The following is a 16,882-nucleotide window of genomic DNA, read 5'->3' as shown; positions in this document are numbered from 1 at the left end:
AGGTCCCAACACCGATCCCTGAGGGTCACCAGTTGTTACTGTCCTCATTCTTAGTTACATAATTCTGTTTCTTTCTATTTTCCAGTGCTTATGTTCATCCCATACCTTTGGAAGCCAGTTCAACTCATTAATCTGACAGAAAACTGGCCTAGGTTTAATCCCCCTACAGTGGCCAGGGACAGGAAGAGAGGAGAGAAAGGACCATCCTCTTTGATGACAGTGAGCAACTCGCATGTCTCCACACTCTCCATCAATGGTGCAGTAGAGCTGTGCTCCATCACCTGTTTTCTGTGCTCTGTGAGTTCAGCTGCTCACCTAACTTTTCCCTAATTAATGTATTTTGTTTAGAATGAACTAGACTGAAACAGAGTAGGAGTCATATGTGGTGGGTTGATCTTGGCTGGCCACCAAGTGCCCACCAAGCCCTTCTGTCACTTCCCCTCCATCAACAAGGCATGGAGCAAAAATACAGCAAAAAGCTTATGGCTCAAGAGAAGGACAGGAACATCACTGCTGCAGTGTGGGTCCTCTTCCAGGGTTCAGTTCTTTAGGCATGGACTGCTCCAGCATGGGTCCCCATGGGCTACAGCTCCTGCTAGGAGCTGGCTCCAGTCCGGGCTTTTCAGGAACTGTACCTTACTTCGAGGTCCTTCTGCCTGATACAGCTTGGGGTCCTCTCTGCCCTGCATGTGGATATCTGCTCCACCATGGACTTTCATGTGCTGTAGGGACACAGCCTGCCTCACCATGGTTTGCACCACAGACTTGAGAGGAACGTGTGCTCCAGTGCCTGGAGCACCAACTCCCTCCTTCATAGACCTTGGTGTCTACAGGATTGTTTCTCTAACATTTTCTCACTCTCTCAGCTGCTGTGCAGTGTTTTTACCCATCTTAAATATGTTCTCACAAAAGTACCACCAGCTTTGCAGATGGGCTCAGTTTTGGGCAGCAGCAGGTCCGTCTTGGAGCTGGCTGGAACTGGCTCTGTCAGACATGGGGGCAGTTTCTGATGTCTTCTCGGAGAAGCCACCCCTGCAGCCCCTTTGCTACCAAAACCTTTCTACATAAGTGCAACACAACGTATTAACAAAGTTCTACATGTTTTGACTGAAAAAAATGGTGCTTGGCTCTTGCTTGAGTGTATACCTTGTGCACGGTGAATTTAGGGAACCTGATCTCAAGTCCTCCTTAGTGAAGGAACATGCAATTAATTTAATTCATAGTTCATATGTAACGTGTAATTGGACTTAAAAATTCTAAATGATCTCTTTTATTTTATCCTTGGAGGCTGATCATAACTCTAAAAACACATTCTCCCTTTAGTATTTTCTATTTTTGCATAACAAAAGGAAAACAAAGGGCACTTCAGTGAAGTTTTAGCCGTATTACACTGTGTAACTGATAGTCATCTGGATATTAAAATGAAAGGGGAGGTTTCTCATGTATTTTCCCTCTTAAGCAAGTAATTAGTACCATCCAAGTTGTTAATATTTTTCAGAATATTAAATTAGCAGTTAAAATGTTCATTTCTTTCAACAAAAAATGTTGATCTTCCTTGATGAGAGAATTTTACCTGTTTTGATACCTGGTCAAAGCAAAAGGATTACGAGGTGATTCAATGTGAATAAAATGCTTTTTAAGACCTATTAAAATGCAGAATGGGAGAACTAACAGAATCTCTCTCTGGTCTTCAGACTTCTGAAAAATGTCTATGATTCTTACAAGAGGAAAAGGAGGTTTTGCATTTTACTGCTTTAATACGGAGTGTTTCAAGCAATTCCATGAGTTTGTTTCACAATTATTAAAGACTGATGTGTAAGAATGAAAAATCAGGTTATAGAAGTGAATTTCTGCTTCAAATCTTCTAGCATCTTAGTAATGCGAACACATTTATATTAACATGAGCAGGAAAGGAATTTGTGTGGTGGTCTACTACATTTCTATACTATCAAAAGTAGTACAATTCATCATTTTTAAACAAGCTTATACCTAATAGTTTACAGCATCGTGATAGAGAAAATGAACATAAATCTTGATTCACATGTCACATTTTGAAAATCTTAGCTTAGAATTCAGAAATTGATTTAAGTTTCCACAATTTCCAGGAAAATTAGTCTTATTTCGGCATGAAACACTCTAGCATGTATGTAGTATTAAATTTCCTTCCTTTTCAGGTATTTCTTTGTCTCACATCTGAGTGTGCATTGTTTTGAGGAGTGGTATTTGTCATATTTGTTTGGGGAAAATGTGACTGGGAAGATAGTCCTAGGACAGCTCTACTTGTTGGCAGATAAGCAAGTCTTAATCAAAGGTTGCACCATAAGATCACATTGTGAAGTAGCAGTTAAACCTTTTGCATCCATTTTCTTATGCATTTTCTTCTGCTTTCACTGTTTGTTAAAATAGCTATTGTAGAAGCTGATATGACAAAATCGGCTACTTCGGCTTTTAAGTTTGGCCCTTTGAGTCATCTTAGAGGTGCTGAGGACAGCAGCTGTGGGCAGAGTGTGTAGGCCAGGGTGACAGTGATTCTGACACCGTGAGCTGTGCTTTTCTTGCTTCTTTCGGTTCTCCTGTTTTTCCTCATGCATTTGCTGATGCTCTCAAAATAATTCTGAGGCTGGTTTTAATTTCTCTTTATTCTATAAATTAGGAGAGGATAAATAATTTTTTCCCTAAGCCCCCGGGAAATAATGCCCTTGTCCTTTCTTTGCATAAATACATCTTACAGTGGGCTTTCTTACATCCTTTTGTTTCTGATTTCCATGACAGCTATTGCTATACGAGTGGCCTACTAAGTATGATTCAAGTGTTTCCTTTATTGTGCAGTGAATAGGGTTTGCTTTTGCCTTGGGGTGACAGGGTTTGTGATATCTTTGTAATTCCTATTCTTTCTAGCAGTTAGGAACCTGCAAGTTGTGTTGTGAACTTGCTGATCTCCAGAAGAGAAAGGCAGAGTGTAAATTATAGTTCTTCATCCTGTATTTCTTTTCTGTATAAAACTTCAATTAATTTAAAAATAAAGCTGTCTAGTAGGTAAAACTCTCCATACCTTCTGAATTGACAGAGATTTTGAAGGATTTTCCTTTATTGATTTTTTGCAATACAGATAGCCTGTCTTCTGATAGTAAGTAGAACTTACTTTCCCAGCAGGAAACTCATCAAGAATGCTTCATGTAACACATGTAGCACATAAATGATTAGCAGGTCAGCAAAATCTCTCAAAATAAGTTTAAATAGTCAGCTATTAAACTTTTTTCGTAAATTCTGTTGTACTTATAAACCTTCCTATGAAGTACTGCTTAAAAATTAATTCTTAATTCTTCTAGTCATAGAAGAAAGGAATGCATATTGTCCAATTTTGATACATTTGAAAGTATGCAAAGAGTAAGCGCATTTAGGAAGCATCCAATTTCACTGCTGTAGTACATACAAGAATTTTGTCAATGTATAAATACTTTGCTTCCTGTGGAAGTGGAGTGGACAATGTTTTTTTCATCATCATGAAATACTTCTTTTAAAATTATGCACCATACTTATGCTCAGCAGATGAAATTTTACAGAAGGTTGTTCATAAAAAACAAGAATAAGAGCAGTCATATTTCTCCTCTTTCTCCTTTAATATCCATATTGGAAAAATGTTTTGGCAGCAGAAGATACACATTTGTTAAATCTAAATTAAACGAAGAGGCAAGCTATATTTGTCAACTTACAATTCTAATTTTTAAGAAGTATCTTTAATATTGTACCAAATTCAGTGTGGATTGCTGCCAGATAGGGGTTCCTTTACACCACCACCGCATGCTCACATGATTTCTTTTGTAGTAGAAGTATAGCAGCTGATTCTGGCACATTGACCATTTGATCTGATGGAAAATTAATACAGTGCTGGTGTAGAAAGAGGGGAGGGCATCAGCTTTCTGAACCAATGCAGGCCAAGAGGAGGAGGAAAATAAAAGGCAGCCTACAGTTACAATGCGTTCAGTATATGCTGAAAATTTATCGTTTACTCTTTTGGAGGTACAGCAGTCCAATCAAGTCTGGTTTGAAGCAGCTGCTTCTACTCTAAAAGAAACTCATTAATTTTTGGGTTATTTATAATCATGTTTTAAATGTTTTCCCATAAAAATATGTAAAAAAAAAAAAAATCTTCAATGAAAGTGAACAGTTCTCCTCAAACAATGCAATAGAGAATTTTCTAAGGTGATAAATGTATTATTCAATCCAAAAGGTTTGGTAAAGACATCACACAGAAGTCATGACATGTTTTGATACTTATTTAAAAACAAAAACCAAAGCTCTAAATTCAGGGCTACATTTGTTTGACTACACATTGCATTAAAAGTTAGGTAGGCCCTGTTTTCTGAATTCATGGTTTAACTGGTGACAGAAGCATTTTAGGCTGTAAAAGCAGCCTACCTGAGGAGAGTTTTCTTGGCTGTCATTTTCTTACCCCTTGATAGCCCTGTACGGGCAGTGCAGTTGTAAAAGTAACCAAGAGACCTCAGTTTGGAATGAGAAAGTTTTTTTCAACTGCAACCACAATCCAAAGAGAAAATCCTTGCTATCATGTATCCTTGGTATCTTTTATCTTCTCTATATCATGGAGGGTGTTAGAACTTGCATGGTTATAACCCCTTACCCATATCACCTGCTATCAATTTCTCTTAAACTGTTTTGCTACTTTTACCTGATACTGAACTGGTCTTACATATTATTCTTAAAGGTTGAAAGAATTTATTGTCACAGGATGGTTGAGGTTGGAAGGAACCTCTGCAGGTCATCTGGTCACCTGGTGCCCAGGATCGTGTCCAGCTGGCCTTTCAGTATCTCAAAGGATAGAGACTTCACAATCTCTCTGGGCAATCTGTGCTGATGCTCAATCGCCCTTACAATGAAAAAGTGTTTCTTGATACCCAGATGGAACCTCCTGTGTTTCAGCTTGTTCCCATTGACTCTGGTCCTGTCATAGAATACAATCATAGAATTCTTCAGGTTGGACGAGACCCTTAAAACCATTGAGTCCAACCACTGACTTCATACGAATAACTCCATTGGTATACCGTGTCCCTAACCACCACATCTACACATCTTTTAAGTACGTCTAACGGTGGTGACTCAATCACTCCCTTGGCAGCCTGTCTGAATTCTTGAAAGACCTTTCTGTGAAGAAATTTTTTCTAGTACCAAGTCTAAACTTTCCCTGGTACAACTTGAGGCTATTCGTCTCGTTCATTACTTGGGAAAAGAGATTGGTACTCACCTTGCTACAAACTTCTTTTAGGTAGTTGTAGGTAGAGTTTTTTCTTCAGGAAAGAGCCTTCTCTTCTCCAGACTAAATCCCCCAGGTCCCTCAGCTGTTCCTCATCACACTTGTGCTCCAGGCCCTTCACCAGTTCCATTGCCCTTCTCTGGACCCGCTCCAGCACCTCAGTGTCTCTCTTGCAGTGAGGGGCCCAGAACTGAACACAGGATTCAAGGTGCAGCCTCACCAGTGCCCAGTGCAGGGGGACAATCACTGCCCTGGCCCTGCTGGCCACACTATTGCTGATACAGGCCCGGATGCCATTGGCCTTCTTGGCTGCCTGGGCACAAGCTGGCTCATGTTCAGCTGGCTGTTGACCAACACCCCCAGGTCCTTTTCCATGAGCAGCTTTCCAGCCACACTTCCTCAAGCCTGCGGTGTTGCATGGGGTTGTCATGGTACTTTGCCTTGTTGAACCTCTTACAGTTGGCATTGGCCCTGCAATCCAGCCTGTCCAGATCACTCTGCAGAGCCTTCCTACCCTCCAGCAGATCAACATTCCCAGCCAACTTGGCATCGTCTGCAGATTTACTGAGGGTGTGCTCGATCCCCTCATCCGGATCATTGATAGAGATACTAAACAACCTGTCACCTAGCTTCATCCTCTTTGCATCCTCCTCTCAGGTGTTCATATACATAGATGAGATTTTCCCCTGAGCCTTTTCTTCTAGAGGCTGAACGTTTCCAGCTACCTCACCCTTTCCTCTTGGAGAGATGCTCCAGTCCTCCCATCATCTTGGTGGCCCTTCCTTGGACTCTTCAGGACATCCATGTCTCTCTCATACCGGGGAGCCCAGCCCTGGACCCAGCACTCCAGGCATGGCCTCACCAGTGCTGAGTAGAGGGGAAGAATCACCTCCCCTTACCTGCTGGCAGCAGTTTGGCTGAGGACGCTATTAAGCTTCTTGGCAGCAAGGGTGTATGGCTGGCTCATCTTCAGCCTGGTGTCCACCAGGACCCCCAGATCCATTTCTGCCAGGCTGCTTTCCAGCTGGGCTGCTCCCAGCATGTTCTGGTGCCTGGGGTTGTTCCTCCCCTGGTGCAGGACTTTGCACTTCCTCTTGTTGAACAGCCTGAGGTTCCCGTCAGTCCATTTGTCCCTCCTGCCAAGGTCCCTCTGGATGGCAGCACAACTCTTTGGTGTATCAAGCGCTCCTTCCAGGTTGGCATCATCAGAATTACACATCGGTGTTTCCAATAATTGCACTACCAACTCCTAGATATCTTAACTGGTTTGTGAGCTGTTTTTTATTGATGCTGTGGTTCAGGAGGTTGTCTAATATGACAACTTCTTGCCTGAATGCTTTTTCTGTGTTTGTTTGACTAAAGTGTCATAAGTGGCTGTATTTAGTGCATTAATGAATCTTTAAGCTGATCCCACAATGTATTGATTTTCCTGTGCTGTTAGAAGCTAAGTGCTTCAACTTGTAGGCCTACCTGCAGCTCATTTGTGGAACTGACTATTGTTCGTATACTCAGTTGTTGCTTAAGCTTCTACTTTTGTCATAGATGGAATGCTCTAGCATTCACTCTGTGCTCTAGCTGGAGACAGAACTCAAATAATCCTTGCTCAATTCCATGATTTCAGTGCGTAAGAAACCAGAAAAGTGATTCAACTATGAGAAATTACCCTATTTGTTATAGACCTTCATATCAGTTCCAGTAAGCTTTGATCATCTTTTTTTTTTTATCTTTGAAGGTAGTATTGGTTGAAGGTGAGGTTTTTGCATCTTGATTGTTCTCTTGGTACTATATATAAAATGTTTAGTGACTAAACTGGAAAAAAGAAAGTATTATAATGTGCTCTATGAACTTGTTAATACAGAGCTTTCTTTTTCTGTAATTAATTTATAGAAATTGGTCATTCAGTTTGTATAACATCATACTGAAATATCATTGCTGTATTTGTGTACTATTTTAAATTGTATTTTGAGTTCCAATTTCTTGGCCGCTTTTTTTCTCCCCCCCCTCCCCCAGCCTATTCAGTGAGACATCTTCATGCTAGTTGATGTTGACTGTTTTGTTTTTCTTTACTCTGCTATTTTATATTGTTTTCTGGTATGTCTGGGTGGGATAAATAACATGCTTACGTTGCCCAATCTGATTTTCATCTCCGTTTCTCTCCGTTCACTCTTTATCAGTAATTATGTCTTACATAATGAACCTAAGTAACTGTGTAATCTTATTATTGAATCTCTCATCCTCACTTTATTCCCTTGTTGTCTCATAGTCTTGTGTGTAGCGTCATATCTAAAATGACATTGAAATCTCTTCAGGATATTGCTGCCTGGTTTGTTTTTTCTTTTTACCTCATTTCCTTCCAAATGTAAAATTTGGTTGTGCAGGGGTCTAATACTAAGTATCAAGTGCATTACACTTTTTTCTATTCATATCCATCCAGCCAATGAAACTGTAGTTAAAAAACAAGCTTGTGGATGAAATTGACCCATTTTTTAAGAAGAATGTACAGATGTTATACATACATGTATTGATCTCACTACATATTTAATTTCTTCGCTCTTTTAGGTAATTCTAGGTTATTTGTTTCTCTTTTTCTTTCTTGTGGTCAGCATTCTAAGAGTCATAAATCATCAGATACTCCTCTGTAATATTAAGACACATGTTTTGGTGATACAAGATATGTCCTGCTGATTTTTGCTATTACCTGCAGTGAGAATTGAATGCCGCTGTAAAGAAACTCTCATATTTCAGATAATCAGGTTTCTCTGTAGCTTCCTTTTGTTAATTCATGTACCAGGTAGATGTTTGTTTGATGTTACCAATCTCAGACTTCCTGAAGCTTGCAAAAGTTGAGTGTTTGGTTTTATTTTTAATTCATGGAAAATACCTTTGCAGATTCAAAAATCGTAAGTCAAAACATTGTAATTCTGTGATATTAAGATCCAGTGTGTTATTCTTGCATGTGTTCTTCAGAGTTCTTGCTTGTCAAGTGTATTTACAGTATGGCCTAATTTCTTATGTAGTACAAATTTTAACCCTACTAGAGCTTCCAATCAGGTGAATTACAAAGATGCTGAACAGTTGACTGCCTTAGCTTTTTGTGAGGCATATCACACTTGCCTTTTTATATTTTTTTAATTATTTTTGGTTTTCATCATAGTACAGTCATTTATATGTGTTGCAGATTTCCATAGTTCACTAGCAAAGATGATTTAGGCTACAGAATTGAAGACATGGAAATTTACATTTAAAAAAAAAATTATGCTTGTATCATAGCTTGCATGCATGATTCTGGACAGCTCTGGCATGTTTTTGGCAAGCTGAAAGTAAGATGAAGTCTGTTTCTAGCTTATGACTGAATCATTTTCTTATCGTTCAGTTAATAAAATATGCAAGTTTAATGATGATTAATGTAATCAGCTTTTAAAAACTTACAAATAGTTCAGTGCAAATCTAGTGTAGCTGCTAAACAGCAGGCAGCATGGCTTCTTAGTCTATGCAAAAGCCCTTTTATTTCATAATAAGTTTTTTTGCATATGTGCCCTGAGATAGAAAGAATTTTCATTAAACACATGAATTTCACTTGTGTTTCCTGTCAGAATCCTTCTTTTCTATTTTATCATTACGGCAGTATTTTGACTATGTCTTCCAGGGGCTGGGATATAGTTGGGCCTGGCTGTTTTTTTTGTATTAATTACTACCTGATACATTTTAAAGACTTTAATTTTTAGTATGACTTGAAACTTCTGCCAGAATTGGAATGCTCAGTAAAAATACTAGTTTATGTCTTGAGTAACACACTGTGTGATTTTACAGCACACTTACATAAACACTCAAAATTTTGAAATTAAAATGTTGTGTCAACTGAAATGTGTAAGTAAGAACAGTTGAAGTTAAAGTGATGAGGCGAGTAATAGTTTATGCTGATATAACCTGAATTTATGAAAGGATATAAAGCAGTCTGATCTCAATAGTTCTTGTTGCAGTAGTTCCAAAAATAATTCGTAGAATCAATTTTCTGAAATGGATATGAAAAGTAACTGAAGTACATAAGAAACAGATGACATAGTGGTGTATTACAGGTTGCATTAACAGTAGAATATTCTTCAAGCCCACAGTACGTGCAGAAACATTTAGTGATAGTTGATAAAATTTAGAAACCTTGATTCTTGCCATGTCAGCACTTGGCCTTTTTTTGCTGCTTGTCGAACGCATTATGCTAGTGTTCGTATGTGTGAAGTACTCCATGCTTTGCTTTTTACATATTGGGTGTGTGAGTTTGCGTGTGTGTTTATTTTTATCTATCATGTAAAATGTGTTTGAGAGTGTGGTTTTGTATATCAACATGAAATGCGTCAGTTTCTGACCCTGTATGGATAATGAGGAATCAACAGACTCAGTGCAATCTTTGCTAGGTTGGGCTAAATAAAGCTTGTGAAACAACTTACTCTAATGTATTTAAAATGCCTCAACAGGGATTTGGTGAGAACTAATGCTATAATGCGTTAGTCATCCTTTAAAAATCTGCTTCTATTTTTACAGGTTCTGAAGGATGATTGACGCTGGTTTCTGTGATGCCAATTGCAGCACAGTGGATTGATAAGTAACATGCAGATTTAATTGCACAACCTGGGAAGAAAGCAGTAGGAGTGCTACTTCTTTTCAGCTCCCTGAGTGGACAAGAAGTACAGTGTCATCTATCTGCAAGGGAAGATTCTTCAACAGATTTTTACAGCTAATAATAGAGACAACATAGCATCATCCACCTTCCTGATTTACTGTGTATCACCTTCCAAGACAGATGGTCTGTCAGAAGCTGGAGGATGCCCGCAGAGCACATAATAATGAAGTAGTGAATTGACACTGCTGCTGCAGCCTAATTGTCAGGATCACAGCCGACAGAACTGCACTGCCCTTTTTGTGCTCGCTTAATCAGGCCAAAAGCAGCTGGGTGGTCATGGCTGACCTCTTTAACAACCTGCTAGTACTGCTTTTTGTTTCTCAAAACATCTGTCTGGGTTTCAGAAGGCCACCTTCTGTCTTCAAGAGGTGGGTTATGCGGGAAGACCTTATGTGTTGAATGCATGCAGTCACTTAACATTAATGGATATATGAAAAAGCATGTCCTAGATAAAAACGTGCATGGTGTTTGTTTGGTTTTGCTCACTTGCTCTGAATTTACTTTCTGCAGTTTTGAAATAGCACTTTTGTTGTATTGAAGGCAGAAAGTCTTGTTTTATTCATGGATTGCTTTATAAAATATGAGTTTAGGATGATAAAACAACAATTAATGAAAATTTTTAGGTAACACCGCAGGTGTATTTGGCACCACACAGGGTGTAAATATATTTCAGCTGCTTAAGATAGCTTGCAGTATAAAATGATGTTTTAATGAGAAGGCATCATCTAGGTTAAAACTGGGCAGTCCTGGGAAGTTGGGGGCGGGGGAGTTGTATGCAGAATTGCGTAGGTAAACTTGAATACAGTGTGGACAAGAGAAGTTGTAGTCTCTTAGCTCTCCGGAGAAGTGTTTTACTCTTTGTGAGGTATATTGGGGACTATAGTTACCATGTCATTTCTGTATTTTTATATATATATATATCTATGTATACATGAATATACATATTCCAAATTTATATCAATGTTACATCGTATTTCAGATGTCTTATCATTTAATTCCTTACTGTGATTTTTTTTTTTTTTTTTACAATTTATTTATACACTGCATTCAATACAGACTTCGATATTCATGTGAAGTTGTAAAACTTACTGGTTTACTTCACTGCTTGTAATATGAGCTGCTATGTATGTCCTGGTGTTAGAATTAAAAATTTCCCTTTTACACATAATCTGTATTGAATTACACATCAGGCACATAATCTTAAAAAACCCCCCAAAACTTATGAATGATTTACAGTACTTGAAATTTTTTAGTGAATTAATTCTCTATCTGTACATCCATGTACCTCAGACAACTTCTTAGATGAGATGACAGGTTACATTTTAGCTAATGTTTTCCAAACTAGTCTGTGTGATTGCTCAGGGGAACTGTCTCAGTAAATTCTTGATAACTTAAGCTCATGAAGGAGTGAAATTTCCAGATCACTCCATTCCTCAGCATTGTCACACTTCCCTACTAGTTCTCAAGATTCTGCTTTTTAGAAAGACATAACAGAAGTCAGTATTTTAAAAACTCTTTCCTCCTTCATTATAAGGTACAAAGATACTACCAGGTCTTTTTCCAGTGAATACCTTGGAAGTGACCAGCCAGTGATTTCACTTGGTCTGTCAGATTTTGCACTGGACATTCGTATGCCTGGTGTGACACCTAAGCAGGTGAGAGAAATGCAGTTTTTCTTTTTGGTACTTACTTTTTTTTTTATATATAACCTTGGAAAATAAAGCCTTGCTACAATATAACTCACATAAAATGAATTAAAAAACACCAGCAAGATAACTTTTATAGATATATGTATGTCCAGAGAAAAGTAGAAAACAGAAAAGTAATCTCAAATGAGAGAAAAATCTTTGCATGTGATTATTTATAAAATGATTATTTCTACCATTTTAGAAAATAAAGCTGAAGTTTATTAAAATTACGAATATGAGTTTTGTTAAAGTGAAATATTTCCAGCTGTACTAGTAAGTCATTTATTTGGACTTGCAGTTTACACCAAATCTCAAATGAGGCTGCAGTAAAATGAGTTCAGTTAAAATTAACACTGCTGCAACTTTGGCAAGCTCAGAAGACACCCAGAAAACATTTCATAAGGGTAATACATTTGACCCAGTATTTTAAACCCTTAAAATAGTCCAAGAAAGTTACTATAAACAAGTTATAAAAGTATACTCTTTCATGTTTGAAGTTGTTTAACTTCTGCTGAGCTGGGTGAGTGAAAATGAAGACAATAGTTAAGATTTTTAACATCAGCATTTTTAAGATTCACCTGAAAGTCTGAAATTCTACTGTCATTTTCACATGTAGCTTAATTAAGCAAGATAAACAATTATTAATAAAGGGTTTTTTTTGCAGGAAGGCAATTCAGGGAATTATATGTATCATTAAAGACACCCTCTGTTTTAGAGAGCTGCAGATGCTTGTAAAGAGCAGAGTGTTGTGCTGCAGTAGATGGTGATTCATTGTTGCAGATAACACTTTTAAAAATGCTGAAGGGAAAATGAGGATTTCAGTTCTTGGGGAGCACCCCTCTGGAACTTGTAATTTAGAGTAAGTGGTGTCATTCCAGTAAGTGTAAAACACAAGTGCAGTTTCTACTAGATCTTACTTGTCTGCAGAAAATGTTAAACTTATAATTCAGAAAGAGTAAGAATTGCTCTCAGTTCATCCATGTGCACATTTGTAATTGTTTTATTGATTTTACCTGAGGAGCCATTAGTTGCAGAGCTAGGAAACAGGTATGAAGGGGTCAGTCACTTCAGATTCCTCAGTGGAATGCACACCTGCCAGTCACGTTTTTTATTTAGAGTCACAGCAAGCTAACAGAAAGATCTTTAATGGAACAAACTAGGTCTTTGTTTACAATTTATGACCAGCGTGACCTGTGGTAGATGTACAATCAGAAGGTTTATCTAATGCAGGAATTTTTCTTGGGGCTCTGGAGCCACTGGTTGTTCAGCCAAAAATGTCTCCAAGATAGAAAAGGAAAGGGAACTTCTGAAATAGTACTGCTGCTGAGTTTAGTTCTTCTGTAGCATCACCGTAGGCAATTGTATTTAATTTAATTTTCCAAGGTCCTCGATGCTTTAGTTTCCCAGGAAATTCTTGTGGAAAGCAGATACTGAAAATTAATCTCTTTGGATACTAAGAAGTCTAGCTATCTGCATGTATTCCATGAAACTGAGATGAATTTTTGGTAATACCGGTAAGGTTGTACCTAGATTATGAGCATTCACATTGTTGCTTTGGAATGATTACTGTAAGAATCATTTAATTCTTTTAATGTAGGGGCATACAGCTAACATACATCTTAAACTATGTAAAATATATATCTGGTTCATGGAAGAAACATGTACACATTTCCAGACAGGAGGAGGAGGGAAAAGAAATCCCAAATATTTAGCATGTGGGGAGGAGGCAGTGTTTGTAAACCACTGCAAATTAATTCAGTGCTAAGGCTTATAAATATATAATTTTTATGTACTAGTTTATTCAGTAGTCCCTCATTCATCTTCCGAAAGTGTAGTGAATTTTGATGCTCTGTTTCTATTACTTTCATTCTAAATATTCCAAATTTAGAGGTAATATCTGTTCTTTTGTCTTTTAATAGTCCGATACCTACCTCTGCATGTCAGTACCCCTGCCAATAGATGATGAAGCATATGTAGGTGAGTTTTGGTTGAATGGAGAAACCTAAGCAAGCAATTCTGAAGAACTTCAGCATTTTCTGTTTCTTTTTTTCTTTGAATTACATTGACTTAATCTTTGGCTGTCACGAGTTTCCAGAATGCGTTCATCACGGCTAATGCAGAAACAAACTAGAGACACCTACTTAGAGTCAAGATAACACACTGTTTCTGGAGACATTCATGAGTAGCAGTAGTTAAGAAACTGCATGCAGATGCCTCTGGCAATCGGTACCAAACAGTCCCATTTGTAAAATATTGGCTTTCTGTCTCTAGCTGGATACTTAATTCTGCTCCAGTGAGCAGACTGTTTATTTACCTGCTGGTACAGGCTGTAAATCCTTTGCACTTACAGTCAGTGTTGGCTGCAGTAAAATTTTACTTATCTGAGGGAAAAAACAAAACCAGCCAAATCTTCTCCCCTCCATTGGCTTTTTTTTTTAATGTCATGGCAGACAAATAGAAGGAAACACTACTGTAATAGCATGCAAATGCTGTGATCATATAGATCAGCAAACAACACCATCTGTCTGGAAAGTCAAAGTACCTCAAAGGTACTTCTGTTTTGCCTTGCTCATGAACATGCAGTTGTTCAGGTAGAGAGAAGGCTTTTTGGTTCAACTGAACATAGCTTCACCATCAGAACACGCTAGAAACCGAAATAAAAGGAAACAATGAGGAGTTAAAATGTCTGTATCTTTCCTCCTTTACTCTCTTGTTGCGTTCTAGAATATCTGCACTTAACAATAAATCTGGTGGGAATCCCATTTAGTTTTTTTGTTGTAGTGTGTTATGAGACTGTTGTACTCTATGGATTTCCTTGTGGAATCCTTCAGAAACAGAATGTTGTGTTTACATTTTCATGTATTATAGTGTCGTGGTTTAAGGAACATATAGTAACTAAAAAAAATTGAGTAAATTTTCTTCAGTGCTTCCTCTGTATCTGTTTTGTAAAGAAGTCAGAATCTGACCTGACATCTTGGCTGTGTGTTTGGTCCCAGAAAGGAACATGAGCACTAAGAGTGAGTGAGTGTTCATTGTCTAATAGACTATAGTTGCTGTGCAGTGTGTGCAATAGATTGTTCTGCTTTCATGTGGTTCACAGAAAGACATACTACTAACCCTCTGCATAAGCAGTTTTTATTTAGTGCTTCACTGAGTTGCAGACTTGCATAGTTCTAGTCTTTATTAGATTCCTGCACGTTTAGTTCTGTCATTTGGTGTTTACGTATGTTAAAGCCACATAAATTTTCAGTGGTGTATATGTTTAAAAGGACCTACTAAAAGAATACTAAAGTGGTATTTATGCAGAGTGTCAATGTGAATCATGCAAGGCAGCCTATTTTTTTCTCTGAAGACTGAGAAACATTTAGAGTTTAGGTGTTTACATGTTCTGCACCAGATTTTTATAGGATGTGTTAACCTTTCCAGTGATCACTGTGCTTGAGTACATGTCTTTAGAAAGCATAATAAAGTCTGATCACTTGATGAGTGAATTAAAAAAAGAATAAAATCAAAACTTGTTCTGTGAACATAAAGTCTGCCCATGATAGCATTGCTTACAACCCAAGGTTAATTTTAGCAACGTGCCTTTTGCTTCTATGAAATGAAATGGCTGTGAGATTAATGTTTAAATGATCTCGATGAGTGAGATTAATTTATAATTCTTCAAGAAAATGTCATTCCAGTTACATTTTGAAAACATACTGTGATTTTGTTCTTCCACCTTATGTTTGATTAATGTTTATGAATGAGTAGCCAAACTAGAAACTAGATTGAATCTTTAATGGTGCAGGTGTTGATAAAACTCGTTTTTTCACTATGGAGAGCTGTAGTGGAAGATAAAGGGTGCTCTACAGACACTTACAAGAATTAAGTCTGACAGCAAGCCACTCAGCCAAGAAACGCCAAGTTTATAAGTGTAACACCCAGTTTGTCATCTTCACCGTCATGTTCATTCACATGGGTGACTAGTAAATAAATGTGTCTTTTTCTTACTGACTCATAGTGAGTCCCTATCTGTCAGATTGTGCTGTATGAATGAGATGGATCCTATTAAGTTCAGCAACACAAATTGAAATAATTAGATGATTTATTACTTTTTGTCCATACGTGACTCTGAGACACTATGGGTTTGTTACTCTAATATGGCATGTATTAACTTCCCTATTACTGAGTAATGATGATTTCACTGTATTGAAGGCCTCTAATGTCTCCTTAATCTGCCAAACTGTGGACATTGATATGTTGATAAATTTCTTCAAAGTTCATTCCTTTATAGGAAAGAAAGAATATTAGCTTTGTATCACTGAATTGTTATTTATGAAGATGAACTTAGAAATTAATTCTTTTTAATACATTGCTTAACTAGATATGGTTAATGTTAAGCTGATGTCATGTTCTCTTCATTCATGTTTCTCCTGAAGTTTATAATTTAAAGTAGAACTTGATCAGGAAAGTAAATCAGACTTTATTTAGATTGGTATCAATACCAAAACGATTACTGTTTTAGCTTGGGAGACAAGCTGTTGAATGGGAATATAAGGAAAGCTTGTAAGTGGAAAGCAGAAGGTAAATGAGTGGGCACATACATGCCTATTTCTAGTATTACAGACTAAAAATGGTACAAAATGCTCTTACTTATGTAACTTATGGTGAAAGTAAGGACAGATTATTTGTTATTACCATTTTGTTTTTCAGTTGACTTTAAGCCTCATGCCAGTATGGACACTGTCCATCACATGTTACTCTTTGGATGCAATGAACCCTCTTCTACTGAAAATTACTGGTAAGAGTTGCAGTTTGCCTTTGTTATTTTAGCTAACTTTTCATGTGTTACTTGCTTCTACATAAACCTTTTCCTGTGTCACAATTTCTTGGTAAATTAGAAAAATTTAGAAGGAAGAAGAAATGTATAAGATTCTGGGTTTTCCACACTTTTAAAGGTGTTTATTTTTCTTTTTAACTAACTACTCTGTAAAGTAGAGAACAAGATGTGTTTTCTGATTCTTCATGATGAACTGACTGTCTCCGAGGAGGTGACAGGAGGTGTAGTAGGCAGAGTGCAATTAAATACCAATAAATCTAGGTTTCTTCTATAGCTGACTGCTTTTTTGTATATGAAGAACTGTTCTATCAGGTGTCTGGAAGGAAACTGAGTAACAAGTCAGTTGAAGAAGATTCTGTCAAGTGGTTTAGTAGTTGACTTGCCCTTCAAAATCAGGGCAGAGGGAAGCTCTCAATGCAACTAAA

General features: G+C 37.6%; 1 protein-coding gene across 1 annotated transcript in view; it reads left to right on the top strand.

The window, feature by feature from the left end:
* Positions 1–10,223: 10,223 nt before the first annotated feature.
* Positions 10,224–16,882, top strand: part of PAM (peptidylglycine alpha-amidating monooxygenase) — a 65,383-nt gene continuing 58,724 nt past the window's right edge. The window contains exons 1-4 of the mRNA XM_010010276.1: positions 10,224–10,315; positions 11,482–11,602; positions 13,555–13,612; positions 16,331–16,418. Coding sequence (XP_010008578.1) covers positions 10,224–10,315; positions 11,482–11,602; positions 13,555–13,612; positions 16,331–16,418 — 359 coding nt within the window. The remainder of the gene's footprint in view (positions 10,316–11,481; positions 11,603–13,554; positions 13,613–16,330; positions 16,419–16,882) is intronic.

The sequence above is a fragment of the Nestor notabilis genome, unplaced genomic scaffold, assembly GCF_000696875.1.
Source record: "Nestor notabilis isolate BGI_N333 unplaced genomic scaffold, ASM69687v1 scaffold4352, whole genome shotgun sequence".
In the NCBI taxonomy this organism is placed as follows: Eukaryota; Metazoa; Chordata; class Aves; order Psittaciformes; family Psittacidae; genus Nestor; species Nestor notabilis.
This window is presented reverse-complemented; position numbering and strand designations above follow the sequence as displayed.